Below are 20530 nucleotides of genomic sequence, written 5' to 3' on the forward strand. Positions count from 1 at the left end.
GCTGTGCAGGGCACCACTCTCTCTTCTCATACAACGCGGCTCCCTCCCACCCCAAACCTGGCCAGTCTGCCTCTACCCTTAATTCCTTAGCTTCTATTCTCCATACTGCAGCCAGCGGAAGCTTTTAAAAATGTAAATCAGATCATGCCATTCCTTTGCTTAAAACCTGTAATGCCTTTGCACTGTGCTTAGAATACAGTTCCAACTCCTCCCATAGCCTACAAAACCCTTCAGGATATACCACTGGCTGCTTCCCCACTCACGACACTCCAGCCTCTCCAGCCTCCAGCCCCAACCTGGAACACCAGTCTCTTTTCTGCCTCTGGGCCTTTGCACACCCCATAAAAACGGCCAGGGATGCTTCTGCCTCAGCGCATTGTCATGGTTCCCCTCCCTGACCACCAGAGTTAGTGTAGTTCCTCTCCCTGGCCAAACGCATTTTCACATTATAGTTTACTCTCTACACTAAGTTCAGCCACTATCTGAAACTACCTTATGTGTTTACTTATTTACTGTTTCCTCCTTCAGAATGTAATCTCTCTGCAGACCCAGCCTTGTACATCTCCTTGGGTGCAGCTTATGACTGGCACGTAGTAGGTGCTCAATAATCATCTGTTGCACGAATGAACAGCAAAGACGTGGTGACCTCTCTAGGTATCCTCCAGGGCAGTGCAGCCCTGGAGGCCTGCAGCACACCGCCACAGAAGTATTTTGCCAGTTTCTCTATTTGAGGCTGCCCCACTGTCACCATACCCAAGGCCCCTGCAGGCTTTGGGGCCTCCAGGCCTTGGAGGCCAGGTCTGGTCTAGGAACTGGGACGGCCCCCACTTTCACTGCTCCCTTCCCTGGGGTTGCCTCTCCCCCCCACCTCCCCGCACAACAAGCGCAAACAAGTACCCTCGGTTCCGGGTGGGCAGGGGCGGGGCGGTGGGGACCTGGATCCGATGCCCTCCCAAGGCCTTCCTAGGAGGGCACTGGTCTGCTTGGGTCTGGGGCCCAGGGTGGACGGTGGCCCCCCACCCCCACCCCCACCCCACCCCACCCCCACCCCCACCCCACCCCACCCCCACCCGCCCAGGACGCGATCGATCCCTGCCACTCCCGCCTCATCACTGAGAGCAGCTGCCCGGGCCGCCGAGGAGCCAGACGGCTGCGCAGGGGGCGGGAGGCCTCCCTGGCTGCCCGGCCCGGATTAAATATTTACTATGTTTTGTTTGGCCTTTGGGGGAGGGGCGGGGAGGGCGGTCGCATCGATCCCGAGCTGCGGGCGAGGCCGGGGCCGGCGGAGGGCGAGGGCGGCGCCCCGGCCCGGGCCCCCGGAGCCCCCCTAGGTACCCCCGCCCCGGGCGCGACCCCTCCCCTCCCCGAGGGTCTCCCCGCGGAGCCGCCCGGCCGCGCTGACGGATCTGGGTTACGGCGCCGGGAGCCGCCGCCCGCCCCGGAAACCGTTCCTACCTCTCGGGCGCCGAGACCGGACCGGGCCGCGAAGACGCCCCGCGCTCGCTGCGCCCGACGGTGGTGCCCGCGGACCCCGGACTTGGCCCGCCGCCGTGGCCAGCGCCCGGGTCCCGCTAGGCCGCGCCACCAGGGCCGTGGCTTCCAGCCCTCGCAGCCCCGAGCGTGCCCCACTCTCCCATTTGACGGATGGGAAATGGAGGCGGCGAAGGGTGGACGCGGGGCCAGACCGGTCCACCCAGAGCCTGGAGGGGGTGGACCCCAGCGGGCTCGCCCGCGCTCCGCCCGGCGGTCTGGCGGCCCTGGGAGCAGGGGGCACCGAAGCGAGCGGGCTCGCCTCCAGGGACCCGATGAGGGGCTCGGGGAGGGCTCTGAAACTGCCTGCTGGGGGTAGCCAAATAGGGCCCCAAGTCTCTACACGGACACCTCCTGTCACCCACCTACTATTCCACACACGGATCAGGCCCCACTGGGGGTCAAGTGCAGCCTTCGCCCCACCAGAGCGGCCATGCCCTTCCAGCCCCTCCACTCAGATGTACAAGGTGACAAGGTGACACATGCTCACATGCACACACAAAGGCATGACCGCCCTCCAACAATCCTATTACACCTACGTACACGCACCCTAAAGAGCTGCTTACATCACACTCTACATCTACATGGAGATTCGCGCACCTGTCCACACCACTCCATCTATACACAGATATGTGTACATATGCCCACATACATGCACACATCAAGTAAGGAGTGACCACCCACCATCACGTGTGTGCCCACTAATGTACATACATACATATACAAAGGACTGTCCCATCCCCATACATCCATACATGCACATGTATAAGCTGGCACACACACATTTACACACAAAGAACACCCATCTCTACCTTTGTATGTATTTGCATATACAGATGCACACAGAGCGAACCATGCCCTCATCCCATCCCTGCACACACATACAAATACACCAAAGTGTCCACCCCGCTCCATCTCTATACATGTGTGATAACCCCCTACACACACACACACACACACACACACACAGGAACACATGCATGCGCCGCTGACTACAGGCGCTGGGGAAGAGCTGCAGCCTTCAGCCCTGCTCCTATTTAAAGAGAAGCATTGCTGGAAAGGAACAAAAGCAAAGCCGGCTATAAATAGCCACCTCCCTCCCAGCTTTTCCTGCCCTCCGGCCTCAGGGCCTTGCCTCTCCTCTCCCAGCTCTGGCCCACAGCAGCCAAGGCAGAGCTGTCCCCCTGGAAAGGCAGTGGGACCCTAGAGGCCAAGTGGCCAAGCACTGACCCCAAAAGCAGGCTAGCAGCTCTGGGCCTGGGTGGGTGCAGGGATAGCAGGGCCCCCATCTGCAGCCAGCCCTGTGTGCAGGTGCCCAGCTCAGAGGGAGGGAGGCCCACTTGGGCCAGGGCTGCTGCCTCAGCAGAACCAAAAGGCTGATAGCTTCACGGAAAGGAAGGCAGGTCTGCCAAGCATCAGCCACACCTGCCCTGGGCACTGGCCTCCCCAGGGCTAGTTCCTGCTTTCATTCATGGGCCTAGAGTTGGGGACACTGGGTGCCAGATAGGAAGCCCCAGAGGGTAGAGAGCGTATTGGGGCAGGAAGTGGAGGAGGGGATACAAGTCCCACTTTAAGTCCCAGTTCTGTCCCCTCCTAGTCCAGCATCCTTGAGCAAGGCTCCTAACCACACCACCCAGCCTTGGGTTCAACTCCCTCTTCACATGGTGTTGCCAACACTGCATGAAAACAGGTATGCCTGGCAGGCCCTTGGGAACTGTGGAGTACCATGGGATGGGGGAGATTACAGACTGCTCTCTGTGTCTGAGAAGAGCTGGATCAAGATAACACTAATAATTTTAGTTTATTCTGTATTTACCACGTGCTAGGCACTGGGCTGGCTTGCTTGATCCTTTGTTAGATAGCTAGTTTATATTTCCATTGTATAGGTTGAGAAACTGAGGTTCAGTGGCCTGTTCCAAGGTCATACAGGCTGCTGAAGGGCAAAGCCAGGTTGCAAAGCTCAGCTGGGGCTGTCTGAGACCAAAACCCTCTTTCCTCTGTCCTTGTACTCTGGGGGCCTCAGTCCTCAGGAGCCAGAGGAGGGCTGGACTGGGCTGCTTCCCCCATGCTAGCTTGGGACTGGAACTGGATAGGCTGTGGAGAGGGCGGATGGTGTGGTCCTCGCTTCCGGAGGGCTCCCCCACGCTCCACCACCCACCACTCTGCTCCCCCCTCCCTAGCTCCCTAGAGGGGCCTGACTCCGCCAACCCCAGGGAAGGGTAAGGGAGGGGGTGGGGGAGAGCTCAGGCAGACCTACTTTCAAGGCTTTAATCCTTTTTGCTTAAAGGATTTTTTTTTTGCTTGGGGAAGACTTGGTCTGATCAGAGGAGAGACGCAGGGAGCTGACAAGCTGCAGAGGATGGGGGGTGGTGAGGAGAAAGAAATACATATTTATTACCCTCAATTATTAAAAAATAGATAGTACCAGATTTTAGGTCCTGGCAGACACTGCGGCGGCCTTTGCGCAGTGTCTTTCTCTCTCTTTCTCTCTCTCTCTCTCTTTTTTTTTTTTTGTTAATTCTGTTGAGATTGTAATGTGGCTAGCCCGTTAGGAAAACTGCCCTGGCCAGTTTCCAGCAGGTGGAGGAAGGCTGGGGAACTGGACAGGTGAGCAGGACCTCCTATTGAAGGTATAGGGAAGGGCCCACACCTCATCTCTGAGAAGGGCAGGGGGTGGGTGGCAGGGCTGTGGGGCCCTGGCCAGCAGGGATCCTCAGATCTTTCTCTCCCTCCATGGCTCTCTCAAGGATCCTGCTCTTTTCAAGGAAGTGGCCAGAGAGAGAAATCCATTCTGGATTCCTCCCTAGGGGAGGTGACATAGCTTGCCCTGAAGCTTCTGAGGGCTCCACCCAGGGCCTGCTCCCCAGATACACCCTTCTCCTCCCAAGACTGTTATCAGCCTGTTGAAAAGAGGGTAGGATGTCAGCCTAGTGCAAAGACACTGAGGCATCCCACAGTGCCAAGACCCCCTGCGGCCTGATACACCCCCAGCCTCCCCTACAAGAGGGCAAGGTAGGGCCTAGAACAAAGGAGAGGGGGGTCTACAATGTAGAAAAAAGGCAGAGGAGGCAAAGCCACTGAGGAGAGGACTATGGCGCTCATTTTGGTTCTCAAAGTCCCCACAGAGCCTGACGCACAGTAGGCCTTGGCACACAGTTGTTGAGTAATGGGCATGCGTGATGAAGACAGGGCAGTGGCAGTGGCTCACTGAGGCCTTGCTCCATGCCAGGAAGGTACTACATATCCATGTTGTCAACAATTCTCAGAACCCCTTTAAAAAAAAAAGAATTCTCAGAACCCCAAGAGGCAGGTGGCATTAGCCCCATAGTTCAGACGATGAAACTGAGGCCCAGAGAATTAAAGGCACTTGCTCAAGGTCAGGCAGCTGGAAAGTGGCAGAGCAGGTCCCTGGTTCCCGCCTATCCTGTTCCACAGCCCTTGCTCTCACCTGCTGCAGATACAGAGGGAAAACCTGAGAAGACCAGAAATAAGTTGGAGAGGAACCAGGCAAAAAGCAGTGACTATTTCACAGATCAAGAGACCAAGGCTCTGGGCTGGGGCTGGGCTTTCCTTTCTGACTGAGGAGACCTTGTTTTGAAGAGAAGGCAGAGGTAAGCTGAGTAGAGGTCAGGGCCTAGGTGATGGGTTGCTGGGTGATGGAATGGATTTCCGGGGAAGCCCCCAACCTCATCTCCTCTTTCTAAGCCAATGAAAACCACTTGGGAATGCTTTCCATTGTTCCCCAGCTTCGCCTTAAGGGACTTCTCCCTGACCTGGGGCAGAGGGAGCAGGGAGTTCAGGACAGAATCAGTCTTCTCCAGATGGGGTGGTCCCCTCTGCCCAAAGTGACCCATGTCGACCTGACAACTCAGACTCAGCCCTGGTCACAAAGAGGCAAAACTTCTCAGGGTAGTCAGGCTTGGCCTGCAAGAAGGATGACATAGAAAGTTCTCGCTATTACTGCTAACACTGAGGGCAGCATTGGCAGAGTTCCTGTTGCAGTCAAGCACCAAGAATTTTATCAGGATCGTCTTGTTTAATCTTGACGACCATACAAGTCAGGTATTCTTATCAATGGCCTCATTTTACAAATAGAAAAACTTAAGTTCAGAGAAATCAGATCATTCCCCGGACTTGAACCTGGGTCTGGCCAGATCCTGTGTGCTTAAGCTACCCACCTGGAGGGCTTGTCCACTGACCACTGGAATGATCTCTCCTTACCAGCCTCCACTGAGCAAGGATAGCCACCAGCACTGTGTGCCCCGCTGCGTTAGAGGTACAGGAAAAGTCGGGGATGGGGTCCTGGACAGATAGGGGCATGTTACCAATGCTACCTGCCAGCAATGCAGCATGCCTGGGGCAATCTAGAGCACACATTACTCCTAAAGCTGTGTGATGTTGGGCAAGCCACAGCAGTTCTCTGCACTTCGGTTTTCTCAGCTGAGCTATAAGGTCCCCTCTAGCACCAAATATAAAAAGCCTACAAAACTGTCAAAATCGCACAAATCCCCTGGTCCAAACCAGATGCAAGGGGTATGCTCTTCCTCATATTCCATCCTCAGGAGTTTTGGATGCCACCCTCACCCCAAGGGATTTTAGCCTCTGTATATCTTTCCTTTTGGTTCACCCACAGCCTGCTTCACTGGAGACCTCGGCCACGCTCACGGCCCCAATGCACCCATACACTCGCATGTGTGCACACGTAAACATGGACCTGCCTCCTCTCCAAATCACCAGAAGGCTTCAGGTCTAGCTGGCTGCTACTGGGTAGTATCAAGCCCGCCCACCTAAGGGGTGTCACTGACATACCATGATGGCCTCCACACACCTGGCTCCCTGTGTAGACCTTGACATCTCACACTTTTTTTCCTTCTCCTACTCAGAAGCCCACACAGCAAATGGGTGTGTGGCACAGGTGTTAGCTAATACCTCTAACAGCAAAAATCTGGGAAGAGCCTCTGTGCACAATCTGAAAGGACAGGTAGTCATTGGATGGAACATTTTGCAGCCATTTCTATAGGTTTAGAATTACCAACTTAGAGGGGCACCTGGCTACGATTCTTGATCTTGGGTTTGTGAGTTTGAGCTCCATGTTGGGTGTAGAGATTAAATAAATAAAACTTAAAAAAAAATTATCCACCTAGAAATTACTTAACCTAGTGTTTGAGATATACTATAGTAATACTATAGATTCAACAAGACAGGGTACATTTTTATGAACATAGGAAAGCACACAGGATACCCCAAATGCACCAAATGCCCCAGGAAGGATTAGCTTTCCCACACTTCACTCTTTGGGTTGTAGGATTATTGTGATTTTCTTCTTCTGGCCAATCCAATGTTTTCTGTCATGTGTATGCATTACTAGGGAAGTTCAAAAATTTTACTCAGTGGCTGATGAGTAAACCAACCCTCCTCCTCCTGGAAACTTAGGGCTCTGAAACAATTGGGCTCCCCTCAATCTGCTCTACTGATACACTGCCCCAGGCCAGGAACAGCCAACATGGCCTGTATACAGTCATCAGCTTGCTCTCCAACCTTTCCACCCTGCCTGTCCCTTCCAGGCCCTCCTCCACCCACAATGCCTTTGAGCAGGGACCTCCCCTCCTGCCACCTGCGCCATAGGCCCAAAAACACCTTCCTTATCACCCTACCCTAGACTTCACTTCTCCTGGTGTGTGGCTTCTCCCATCAAATGGTAAATTTCCGGAATGGGGATGGATCCTCAGCCTACCACTCACTCCCCACAATGCCTGGTCCAGAGTGAGAGTTTGATTATTTAGGAAACAACTACAAGGGAGCACAGGGGCTCAAGCCTGGTCAGAGATGATGGCCTAACTGGGGAGAAAAGGCTGATGTATAAATGAAAAAGACAGAACTAAGTTCTGTGTTTCATGCTCAGGGTAAAAGGGAAGGGGTTATGGGAACTGATTTGTGACCTTGTTTTCAGTCTGGGCCACGTTAACAGCTGAGTCAGAAGTATCTGACTTTAATGGGAAAGGGGATCCCTAGACCTACCACTCCTCCTCCTGCCATACTGTTGCTTTGGTTTGTACTTTGGCTCCTCCCCCTAGTCAAGTGGCTGATGAACTTGGGACTGACACCAAGTTCTAGTCCTCTCTCCAAAGGAACCTGACACTACTTCATGGGCTAGACCTCAGAATGCCAGCCCTGTCTATAGCCCCAGAGGCAGCCAGGTATTGTATCAAGAACACTACCACCTCAGGGCATTTGCACTTGTTATTCCCTCTGCCTGGAGAGCTCTTCCCAAGCAAAAGCAGGTCAGATAGCTGCAGAGAGCCCTCTTTCCCTTTACCTAGGCCTCTGTTCAAACGTCACCTTAACAGAAAGCCTTCCCAATCTTTCTAAAATAACACCTCTCTAGTCACCCTCTGTTCCCTAATTAACCCTCTAACAGGCTTTTCCTTTAAGCACCTATCCCTACCCGACAGAATCCAGTTAATTGTTCATGGTCTATTTCCCCCCACTAGAATGCAAGCTCCATAAGAACAGGGGACTTGGTTTTTATTCATTGCTTCATCCTTAGTGCCACGCCAGCAGTAGGCAGGCACTCGATAGTTGTTAAATGTTTGTCAAATGGAGAGACACCTCCCATCCTCCTCTTGGCTGACAGAATAAAAGGCAGCCAGCTCATCTATGGATAGACAATTCATAGGTGGCTGTGATCTACAACATAGAAAAACATGGCTGGCTCGCCTGAGGTCTTCCTTCTGGAAAATAAGGCTGGGGTACAAAGAATGTAAGGCAATTAGCAGTGGAGGAGGCGAAAAGCCACCTTGAAGAGCAAGCAGCTCCGAGTGACCATAGTGGTACAAGGTGACAAGTCATGGACAGTGGGGCAGAAGCAGGGGCTGCTGGGTCGGGTGGAAGGAGAGGTGCCACAGAAACATGGCTACTTCCTAGAGCTGCTCCCTTTCCTGGAAGGCTTCTGGAGGCCCAGTCACTCATCTCACAATAATCCCCCATTTCCAATGAGCTACCCAGAATCCCTGCAATCAGATTTATCCATTGAAGGCAGAAATAGCAGCTCACAAGGGGTGGCGGGCCAATTACAGGAAGATAAGAGTCACACCTACCTCCAGGGAGCCCCAGGGCCAACTGCCCTCCCACAGTTTGGAGGCACAATGTCCCCTTTGGCTGGTGCGTTCTCCTAAGTGTGGTCCTGTGAACTACTCTGGCCTCTCTCCCTCTGCTCAGAGATTCTGTTTCAACTGCAGGCTTGGGGCCTGGGCAACAACCCAGGAGCCCACCCCCCTCCCTGAAAGGAGAGGAAGCAGTTTGAAGTAACAAGTCATTTTCATGGACTGGAGAGAAGACAAAACAGATAGTCTCCTCACCCCAGGACCACCTGAGCTTGGCTGATCTCCTCATGTTCAGGCCAGTCTCAGGCAAACATTTCAGATCTCTGAAGCCCAGAGTGTCCACAAGAGGTTTTTATTTGCCACGGAATCAATAGTGCAAAGTTTGTCCCATAAAAATCTGCCAAGGACACCTTAAACTTTTCAGAGTAAGAGTGCTATTTCTTTGCCCAACACAGCTCTCGTCCTGCTAGACATCCTCTGTGATCCAGCTGGCCTGTCTTTCTGTGCCTCCTGGCTTCCTGGGTCCACAGAGGCACAGAGCTGGATTACGGTGAGGCAGCAGCAGCCCTGGGCCCTGGATGAGCCACGTAGCCTCTCTGAACCTCAGTGTCCTCATCTGTAACTTGGGCCAATAAGACCGGACTTTTCTGGAATATCTGTGTGGCTCAGCGGTTGAGCATCTGCCTTTGTTCAGGGTGTGATCCCGCCTGGGGTCCTGGGATGGAGTACCACATCAGGTTCCCCATGGGAAGCCTGCTTCTCCCTCTGCCTGTGTCTTTGCCTCTCTCTGTGTCTCTCATGAATAAATAAATAGAATCTTAAAAAAAAAAAAAAAAAAAAAAAAAAGACTGGCCTTTTCTGCCTTTAATGAAGCACTGCATGGGAAAGCTGTAAGACTCGGAAAAAAAAAAAAGTATGTTCTCTTGGTTCCTAGTACTAAAGCCCCAGCCCCAGAGGCAGCCAGGTAGTGTATTGAGAATGCTCCTGCCAAAGGCTCCTGCCTCAGGGCCTTTGCACTTGTTCCCAGGGCCTGCAGAGCTCTTCCCAAGTAGAAGCAGCTCAACAGCTACAAGAGATCCCCTTTGTACTTTACTTAGCCTCTGTTCTTTTCTTCTTCTTTCTTTCCTTTTTTTAAAGCCCTAGGCTATCATGGTTTGATTTTTCTTATGGTTGCAAAACAATTCAATTAAAAAAAATGGTGGGGGAGGGGCAGAGGGAGAGAATCCTAAGCAGACTCCGTCCTGAGAATGGAGTCTGACATGGGCTCCATCTCATGACCCTGAAATCATGACCTGAGCAGAAACCAAGAGTCAGACACTCAACCAACAGCTACAAAGGCACCCCACAGAACTATTTAAAAATGAGGTTTTGGTACTACGTTTTTTGGGTTCCAAAACTAGTGATTGTGATTGTGTATGATCATTGAGTCAGCATTTCTAATCAATTCATAAAGACATGACATTATTGATTCAACACTACCCAATGTCACTACATGCTATATTTTATTTTGTGCAGGATGCTGTTTTGATTGGGTCCTGGTAGTTAATTTGTTGTTGTTGTTGTTGTTGTTTAAAGATTAATTTATTTATTCATGAGAGACAGAGATACAGGCAGAGGGAAAAGCAGGCTCCCCGCAGAAAGCCTGATATGGGACTCGATCCTGGAATCTGGGATCATGCGCTGAGCCAAAGTCAGACGCTCAACCACTGAGCCACCCAGGTGTCCCCTGGTAGTTAATTTGATGAGTACATAGTACTCAGAGAATCTGGGCAGGGAAACCGGAAGAGATCCTGTCATTGGCCCCCACCTCCACCCCACCCTCAGGATGAGGGGAGAGAGCTCTTTTGAACCTGGAGCTCCTCCACTGGCAGGAAATGTGTAGCAGATGCTGTGGAGGCCTGCCTATCCCTTGCTTTCACCATTTTAGCACACACCAGCCTGACTTCCAACTGGCAGAACCTGCATTTCTTTGCCTGAGGGCTTTTTCTAGCAGTGGAGCTGGCTTTGCTCACCCACAGAGCAGGCCAAAAGTGGGAGGGGGGGGAATTAATCCCTACACCAGGAACAACACTCAGCCAATGATGGATAGGAGCTGTGTATAAATACCCCTGCTCCCTCCCTTCAGGGAGATAACTTAGAGGTGCATGTCCTAAACTGTACCCCCAAGTTCCCTAGGGGGGATTAAGTTCTCTTGCCCACAGTGTTCATTTGCTCAACCACGGGCCCCTTATTGGCTTCTTTCCTTCTCTGTCTCACTTCCCGACTCACCTACTGGCATTTTCTAGGATGCCTCCCAAATATATGCTTGAATCCTTATTTCAGGCTGCACTTCTGAGAAAATCTTTGGAGGATGATGGAGGGGCAGGAGAACTCATGGCAATTCACCATTGGTTTAGCCCCACTGGAAGCAAGAGGGTGGGGAAGCTCATTCTTGATGCTGGACAGGCCAACCTCCTGGGACAGAGAGCAGATCTGGAGGGATAGGGGGCAGACAGTAACCAGTCTCCTCCTGGAACCTACCTTCCAGTGTGGAGGGTAGAGGATATAAAAGTAATTGCAATAACATAGGATGAATACAGACCGGGAAGCCACAGGATATTATGGGACATCCAGCTGGGAAGTCTGGACCACCCCTTGAAGAAAAAGAAATCTCCACAGGTGTTTTAAGCAGGGGAAGGGATGAGAGCAGGTGGCATTGTAGAATATAGCCACAGAGCAAAACCTGGATTGAGTGAAGGCAATAGCGGTGGCAGGTTGCTGCCCTTAAGGTCAGGGAGAAGGCAGTCGGGCTAGGGTGGAGGCAGGGAGGGGAAAGGGCTCTCTCTGAGATGGAATAACAGGGAGGGGTGGGGTGAGAGGGTTCATGATGGATACAGTTCTTGAGGAGAGGGGGCCTGGGAGGTTGATGGTACCAGACATCATGATGGGGGGAAATGGGGAAGGAGTTTCAGACCCGCTGAGTAGGAGGGGCCTGCATGGGCTGCCAGCAGAGGCAGTGGGAGTGGGGCACGGGGGTTGGGGGATGGGGGGATGGAAGGCCCTGGATGTCACAAGCAAAACCTCCATGGAGAAGGAGATGTGGGAGCTGGGGGCATGTCAAAACTCCCCAGGGGTGAGCAAAGGGTGAGACAGCAGCACCCAGGGCGATGCTTGCAGAGGTGCCATGTTTGAGGATGGCAAGAAGTGGTGGAGCTGGCAAAGAAGGCTGCGATGGAGCAGCCTGCTCTGTGGGCAAGCAAATTAGGAGAAAGACCAGGGGAGCTGCCATCAGGGAAGCCAAGGGGAAACTATGGCCAACAGTCAAATGCCACCAGAAGGTCAGATGAGGAAGACGGGTGGTAGGGTCAGCGTCAAGCCTGAGTGGTGACAGTCGAGTGACAGAGGACACAGCCTGAAGTCTGGGTTGAGAAGTGAGGTGGGAGGTGAGGGCTAGGAGATGCCAAGTGTAGACAGCTCCCCTCAGAGAGCTAGGTGGTCACAAGGGGTCCAGAAGGAGCTGTGGGAGACTCCTCAGTCTCTACATTGGAGGGGCTGTTAGGGTGTCAGTGAGGTCAGGGTTAGAGGCCCCTCTCCTCAGCTCTGACCAGGGCCACTGATGCTATCTGTTTTATATTCTGGGCTCTGACAGTGGGTATTATTTGAAAAAAACCTGCTCTATTTCTGAAAAACATTTCAAAAGCCATCAACCTAGTCATATTACCGATGGAGAAACTGAGGTCTGGAGAGGAGGAGGGAACATACCCCAGAGTCAGCCACAGGGATGGAACCTAACACAGGCCCGGGACTCCAACTTTGGTATTTTTTCTACAACCCCATGACCTCTAGGAAGAAAAAGCCATGGCCAAGCCAGAGCCAGGGTCACACAGAGCCACGGTTAGAGGCAGAGCCTGGTGGCCAGTGAAAACAGAGACAGACAGGAGAGTAAACACAAAAGGGTGTGCTGCAGGCAGCTCACGCCAAGGAGGTGGCCCGCAGTGCAGAACAGCGCCGCCTTCCCCCACGTCGGGCCTGCCTGGGCTGCCCCGCACTGGCCATGGAGTGACCTCGAGGGCCCTACTGCCCCCTAGGCCGGCTGGCCCACTGCTCGGCACGCTCCTTCCTTCTCCCTGCCCGCTCAGGCAAGCCCATGAATAGAACATGAAAGGCAAAATCTTCTAAAAGAAAAAGCAGCTCCCTGGTAGGAGTCGCCCCACTAAATGTCAAATACAGAACAAGGCTTTCTGCCTTGTGTGCTTCTCACTAATGGAGGCACCTTAGCCTCCATATCCCCATCATCCAATTTCCCTATAAATAAATCATTGTAAGAAAAATGCCAATTTTCCCCCTAGGGCTTCATGAATCTCTCTATATAACCATATGTAAAGGCCCCCTTCACTATGGGTTGGCACAGATGCCCAGAGAGAGATGGCAAACTCTGCTTGGGCAATTTTAGAGGCAGAAACCAACCCTCACACCACCTCAGTGGGCTGAGAGTTGGGAGCCCAGCTTTTCTCCTGACTTGGGAAGACTTCGGCGCAATTTCCCGTACACCCACCCTGACTACACTGCCATGGCCCTCTGGTATCAGCCCAGGAAGCTGCCAAGAGGCCCATCTCCAGGGTCTTCTGTGGCCTGTCCCCGAGAAGACATACAGTGTGCCCCACCCCACTGGGGAGCCACACACCAGCTCCCCAAGCTCAGTTCCCGCCATGTGGTGCAGAGCCCTGGCCAGCTCACTCCTGGAGGCCCTCCACGGACTAGCTCGTCAGCCCAATGATGGCACCAATGCCGTGCTAGAGGTGCCCACGCGGGCTCCAGGACCCGTGGGTTGGGTGCATGCACCAAGATTCTCTGCCTCAACTCATCATCTTTCTTTTCCAAACCACAGGGGAAACTGGCCTCTGGAATTCAACCATGGCTGGAAAAGGGGCAAGGAGAAGTCCGCTCTGGACAGCTCTGAGCTCTGCAGTTACATTCCAGCTAACAGACTAGGGCCGGGCCCTAGGAACACCATCCCAGGAGTGAAGGAGAACTCCAGAAGTGGGGGGCAGGTACAGGTGGAATGACCTGCTTCAACCAGCCTGTCAGCTACCATCCCCATGGGCCATATCCTGGGGCTGTTACTTCCCATACAAGCACCAGCCAGTCTGAGTGTGGCTGCGTTAACAAGTCCACCAGGTTAGCCAGGAAGAACAACACATGGGGAAGGCCCAGCTCCCAAATAAATGGTGTTCCAGCCTTTCTCAAGGGCATGAAAGCAGGCAGGACGGTACTGGCCCACTATGCCATCTCTATAATGAAGACACTGCAGCAGGAAGCGGGAGGGAGTGGGTGAGGGTGTGACTGCCCAGACACAAAGAAGGGTAGGGAAGGAGAGGACAGGTGAGACCCTGGCTCAGAGTCCTGGGGCCCCAGATCCCAGCCAGAGACACTCCTGGAGGTACACCAGAAGGGGAGCACATGGGAACTACCAGGGAGTTCTATAACAAGATACACAAATGATTCATCAGTGCCCAGCACCCTGCAAAACAAATGTCATGTAAATTCAAGGCAGATGGGCATGTGAGATAATGGAGCTTAGGGGTTAAGAGATCAAGGGAAAGAGCATGGGGGCAAATGGATCTGGTATTGCATTGTGACTCAACAATGTGCCAGCTGAGTGACCCAGGGCAAGGCACTTCATTTGTCTGTGCCTCAGTTTCCATATCTGTAGAGCAGGGACCAGTACAGACTGACCTCAGAGGGTGATTGTGGAGATTACATGGCATAAAGCATGGAGTACACTTAGCTTGGCCCATTAGTAATTAATTATAAGCAGTTATTGCCAGTGCATGGACAGGGACTGGCACAAGTGGATCCTTGCTACCCCTGTCTCCAGCTAGCATGTATACCTCCTCCTGGAGGGGTCAACCAGTCATGCTCTGAGACCTGAGATGGTTCAGCTTTGCCCTAGTGATGGACACCAAGTCATTGTGCCTCCTCTCCCCAGTTCAAAGGCATCCAAGGAGGTCCCTGCTCTGGGCCCCCTCCTCTAGGAGCTCATGTCTCCCTAGGTTTTGTCCCAGGCCTTGAGGAAGCTCTCACCCCAAAGTCTCTACCCCACTCCTCTTTCTGACTCGCTTCTACTCAGGGTGGCCTGGCCAGCGCACCCTGAGAAAGGGCTGCTTCCGGCATTCTGCGCGGAGGTCCTGCCTTCTGCTGTCCCTGGAGGCTCTGTTCCCGTTTCGCCAGCTATTTTGCTTCCTTGGCCATCTGTTCCCTCCCTGTCATCTCCTCTCTGCTTTAACCTTAACCACTACTTTGCTGCAGATGGTACCAAACAGATCTGTTCTTGACATCCTTCACGATGCCTGCCCCCTCCTTCTCATCTCCAGCAAGTGAACTTCTCTGTCCTTTTTCAGGCTGTGATTCCAAAGTTTGGAGCTGGATTCACCCCACAAACCTCAGTCCTCAGTTTCATTTGCTGTCAACTCTGCCACACAGGTCAGAAGACAGACACCCCCCTTTCCCCTGTCTTTTCCTCTTCCTAATGAGACTTCCTCTATTCAAACTTGGCCAAGAACTTCTCCTGGCATCAAGTCCACTGTCTGCTCCAGCTATCTACTTGGTGTTCACAAATAGTGCCTTTGAACCCTCCAGAGGGCTCAGGATCAGTGGCCTGAGACAGAGATCAGAAACTCCAGGATACCTTCCTGGGGTGCAGGAGCCAGGGTGCCCATGCTGGGAGTTTGCATCCTGAACAGTTTTTCTGTAGAAAATGGGCCTAGGTGGTGCAGCGAGGACTTGGTCGTGCATTTGCATGACAGGAATTGAACCAAAACACATTTGCTATGTGATCTGAGTTCACGAGGGAAACGGTGCACAGCTCTCCTTGCTTTTCTTCTGGCTACTGGTGAGAAAATGCAGGCACGAGCTTTATTTAGCCACTCACTTTGCCTCTCTCCTTCTATTCGTATGTCTTGGGCTTCCCCTAAAATTTCTCCTTTTGGCTTCTCTTTTCTGGCATAAGGACCAGGAGCTTTGAGGAAAGAAGCAGCCCAGAGGCTCCCAATGAAAGAAACCATTTCAGTGACACTGGTTCCAACAGGCTGCATTCCCTGGGTGGGATACAGTGAGGCTAGGAAGACTCATTTCGTTTCTGCACCAGGATTTGGGATAAAAAAGCCTCACAACTCAACCCTTCCGAGCAAGGCTCTTAGATTTCCCCTTTACACACCTCCTCTGCAGCAGAAAGAAGAGTGTCTTGGCTATCCATGGCATATTCCTCCCTTCTCTTCTCTTGCTAGAGCTAAAGAGGACCATGAGGCACGTACCTCCAAGAAATGGAGCCTACTGACACCGGGCCACCTGGATACTCTCAGGTCACCTAGGGAACCTCTGAATTCAAATCAACCAAGCACTGACAACCCCACGGTCCCTTCCTCCCTCTGCCTCTCCTTCTTCACACAAAGGAGACCCAATCCAGCCACCAGGCCAGCCCATCTGCCTATGGAAACCAAAAGAACAAAATGATTCTTACTGGATTGCAGGCCTTAATCTAGTTCTTGCTGAATTATTCAAAGATGGCATTAACTTATAAATGAGTGTGTTTGACTGATTTTGTGGTTGATATACAGATAAATTCTAATGAAAGACAGCTACAAGATTTTAAATTATTAATTAGACTGCCACTTAACAAAGCCTATTTGGCACTCTATTTCCTTGCTTAACAAGACAAAAACTTTAAGGATAGGTTCTGTATTAGCCCAGAGGCTGTTGATTTGCATTCTGTTTTTATAGCTCTAAAAATGAAAACCATAGATCCTGACCTTAAGCAGGCCACTTCTGGCAATGCAAAACCCCCAACAAGCTGTCCTTTCTTCCTGGATGGTGCTGGGTGGCTCTGGGCCTGGCTTGCCCTGTCTGCCTCTCATTTCTGACCAGAGGCTTGCTTTTTATATCCCTGGTTCTGCCAGGGTAGGCCAGGAGATAGAAAAGAGGGCAGACAGCTGCTGAAGCCTTCAACTACCAGCACTGGCAGCAGCAGGATCCACTGACAACTCAGGCTGTTCTGGTTCACATAGGTGTGGCCGTGGCCACTAGAATCCTTTCACTAAGAGAAACAAGGTAGCACCCTCAATTCCTAAAATGTCCTGCCAGGAGAAAGCACCCAGCTTGCTATAATAAGACAACCAGAAATTAGAGCAATGACCCTTATGATCCAATGCCTATACCCACCTTCTTCATCTGGGGCTTCAGACTACTGAGCCTCCTAACTCTGCAAAGTACTACTCCATCATCAAGACCATGAGCCTAACCCTTTTACAGAAAAGTAAGAGGGTTTTTCTCTTCCATCCTACCCTCAGAATCTAGGGATGGTTGCTCTTTGCTTTTTTTTATTATTTTTTAAAGATTTTATTTATTTATTCATAGAGACACACGGTGGGGGGTGGGGGCAAGGAGAGGCAGAGGGAGAAGCAGGCCCCATGCAGGGAGCCCGTCATGGGACTCGATCCTGGGTCTCCAGGATCACACCCCAGGATGCAGGCGGCGCCAAACCGCTGCACCACCGGGGCTGCCCGCTCTTTGCTTTTTTAAATCCCTTTCCAAATAGAGATTATGAAACTCCCTCAGGTCCAGGACCCTATGCAGGGCTCTGCAGCTGATAGGCAGGGAAACGGCAACAACTGTCTGAACTTACCCTATCACATTTTTGCTTGGAGCTTTGGGGAATAATTCAAGCAACAGAAACTTCAATGGCCACCTCCCTTGGCATTAGCCTCAGGCATACCTTTGGCTTTGAGCACACACCTAGAATCCATCCACACAGAGAATCCCAGTGTCCTGTATATGTGTATCAAAGAAACAAGTCCTAGGGACCAGGACCAGGGGCTGAGAGAGAAGACTGCCCAGCAAAAGACCAGAATTATAGTCCTTTGCCCACACAATGTCCCAGCATCAGGCTGCAGGGCCACTGGAGCTGAGCCTCGCCCAGCAAATGGGCTTTTTTGCTGTTTTCCTCTAGCCATCCAGGTGGAAACCTCTTTGATGGTAGAACTGGTCTCACCAACCAAGCCATGCAGGAAGGGAAAAATAGCCTAAGTGGTGAATACATGACTGCCAAGCGTCCAGTGACCACCTCTGAAACAGAGCAAGTGAGCCTCCTCCACCTGGAGAGGCCCCCAGAATGCACTGGGCTCATCCTGGGTTGGGTTTCTGGTAGCAAGGATGGGGGAGAAAGGCTCCTGGAGGCTGCTCAAGCCACCCTGGGTACCTAAGCCAAGTAAATAAAGTACATGGGCTGCGTTGTGGTTCATTTTTAACTATAAACTGCCCAAAGACAAAAGCCCAAAAAGAAAATGAGATGTCAGTTCCCCTCTATTATCTCCATCACAGACCCAGTAACCCCAACATGGTGGTCTCTTAAAACTGCCTAGGAAACCTTACTCACCAGGGCAAGTGTACACACTCCAGGTCCAAACTTCTCAGGCCTGGACCTCTACTCAATTCTGTAAAAAATCACCCTCTGTGTGCAGAAACTGACCAGCACCGCTAGCTGCTGAAACGACTTTAAAGTCCCTTTCTGCAGGGAAAAGGAACTCGAGTGTATCAGTGAAGAGGTTTCTCTGACCGGCCGCAGAGACTTTTCCCACACCACAGAAAGAGGCAGGAAGCGTTTCCCCCGCACTGCCCCAACCCTCGAGGAGGACACAAGTCACACACAAGTTTGTGACTATTGACACGATGGGGCAACCGAGGCTTCCCGGGAGTAGGCCTGAGCATGCCAGGACCACCACATAGCCCTTACTGCTTCCAGTGAAGGTGTGGTTTCTTCACCCACCCGCCCCACCTGCTTGTGGGGTCTCCTCCACAACCCCCACAGCTGCTCCGCCCCGCCTATCTTGGGGCTACAGGGACTAGGCTTCCCATTCCTCCGCCATCTCCCCCTGCCCGTTTTCTCCTTCCCCATCCTACTGTGAGGTCAGAATCCTGTGCTTACGACACCTCGGTCTGTTGCCATGGAAACAGGGGCGGATTAAGGCAGGAGCGCGGAGCGCAGGGATCAGGCCCCTCAACTACCTGAGCTCCCGCCTCTGCTAGCTCCCGCCTCTGCCAGCTCCCGTAGGGCCCGGGCAGCCAGACGCTGCCGCCGCGGCTCGCCGTCCACCCGGCCCGGCCCAGAGACGGCAGGGTCCCGCCCGAGCGCCGCAGCTCGCCCAGACCTGGGAGGGGAGGGAGGCAGACGCAGAGGCCGGGGCAGCGGGAGACCGGGCTTGCGGGCTCACGGCGTGGTCACCTGCCCTCCCTGGGCCCTGGGGACAGCTCCCCGCGCGGCAGCCACGTGGGGGCGCGGCGGGACTTCCCCAGCACCCGCGCCAACTTTGCAACGCTCTTCAGTGAGCCGGGCTGCGGCGGGGAGGGGGGGTTGTGGTTAGGTTGTCGCGGGGCCAGCTCTCTCCAAGTTGAGCCTGGCACCTGCCCGGCACACAGCCGGTACGGCCCCCACCTTCCCATCTCTGCTTCAGGCATAAGGAAAGTTTGAAGAGCCGGACATCAGGCGCTAGCCACCTCCCCTGGGCTGCTGCGTGCCCAGAGCCCGTCCCCGAGGACCAAGGCAGGACTGCAGGGAAGGTGCCCGCGTCCTGGCCCCGCCTGAGAAGCGAGGGCGCGCAGAGAGCGCCCCGGCCGCGCGGCGACTGACCGCTGGCCGCCCTGGAGCGCGGGCTGCACCCGGCCCCGCCAAAGCGGCAGAACTGGCAGCATGTGCCCGCGCTGGAGATGGAGCCGGCAATTGCAAAACTTTGTAATGGCAAAGCAAAGGTCTCAAAAGGCCGGCTCCCCTGCCATCATGGGTAGCTCACGGTGGTCTCGAAATGACCTCGCCGAGCCAGATCCCTAGGCCTGGCCGTTCGATCCATGGTGCAAATCCCGTGTCTCGCAACCGGCCACCGACAGGGGCCGAGCTCCAGCAGCAAACCCTCCGCAGGTGTGTCCCCGCAAAGCCCGCCAGCCCGCCCGCCCGCGGCTGCTTCCCCGGCCAGGAGCTCCGGCGCCAGGATCTCTCGGGTGGCTCCGAGGCTCGAGGCTCTGCCGCGTGCGCGCTCAACTCCAACTTGCCCCTTCGGCTCCAACTCACCTTTGCGAAGCATGTTGGCCGCGGGGCCGCCACTCCGAGGTCGGCCTAGGCGCGCTCCCTCCCGGAGTCGGGATTCAAATCCTTGGGCGCCGGCTGCAGCTAATCCGAGCGCGTCGAGGCGGGGGCAAGCCGGGGATCCGCTTGTGCCCGGCAGCCTGGCCCCTCAGGGGCATGGTGAGCCCCAGCCCTGCGCCCAGGGCACCGGCGCCCACTAGCAACCGCGGAGCTGCCTGGCAGCCGGGCGCGCTCGCTCAGCCCCGGGACAATCCGCTTGCTCCGCGGAGCCGGCGGCCTGCTTCTGCAGCCCCGAGCTCTTTGCAGGCGGTTTTGAGGGGGGACGCCGCCCCCCGGCCACCCGGCCGCCGGGCAGCGGCCCCCTCCTCTCCGCCCCCTCGGGCCGCCGCTGCCGCGGCTGCTGCAAAAGGGCGCTCGCACGCACCGCCGAGCTCCGGGGAAAGCGCCCGGCGCGCGTTTGCAGGACCCAGCGATCCGCGGAGCGGGGCGCCTCCCTTCCTCCCCCAACCCCCCGGCTTCCCCCACCTTTCCTCCTCCCTCCCTCGCTGGCTCGCTAGCTCCCTCCCTCTCGCTCCGCTCCCCGCCCCCGCTCACGGAGCGCCTCCCATACAAAATTTATGAAAGTGCTCTCAGCTCGCGGTGTCGAGCGCCGTCCTATTCCCAGGGCAGCGGCGCTCAGCCGCGCGGCGCCGCCTCCCAAGGTGTTTTCGCTTCGCCCGCCCCCGGGGACGATCCTCGGCCCGCTTCGGGCCAAGTACCTGCCCCTACCCCGGCCGGCCGTCGGGCC

At 54.2% G+C, this 20530-nt stretch overlaps 1 protein-coding gene across 1 annotated transcript in view; it reads right to left on the bottom strand.

The window, feature by feature from the left end:
- The window catches only part of RTN4RL1 (reticulon 4 receptor like 1), a 71664-nt gene extending 51412 nt beyond the window's left edge, over positions 1–20252 (bottom strand). The window contains exon 1 of the mRNA XM_026016157.2: positions 19729–20252. Within this exon, the coding sequence (XP_025871942.1) occupies positions 19729–19741 (13 nt within the window). The 5' untranslated portion in view covers positions 19742–20252. The remainder of the gene's footprint in view (positions 1–19728) is intronic.
- Between the last annotated feature and the right edge of the window lie 278 nt (positions 20253–20530).

The sequence above is a fragment of the Vulpes vulpes genome, chromosome 2 (assembly GCF_048418805.1).
Source record: "Vulpes vulpes isolate BD-2025 chromosome 2, VulVul3, whole genome shotgun sequence".
Lineage (NCBI taxonomy): Eukaryota > Metazoa > Chordata > Mammalia > Carnivora > Canidae > Vulpes > Vulpes vulpes.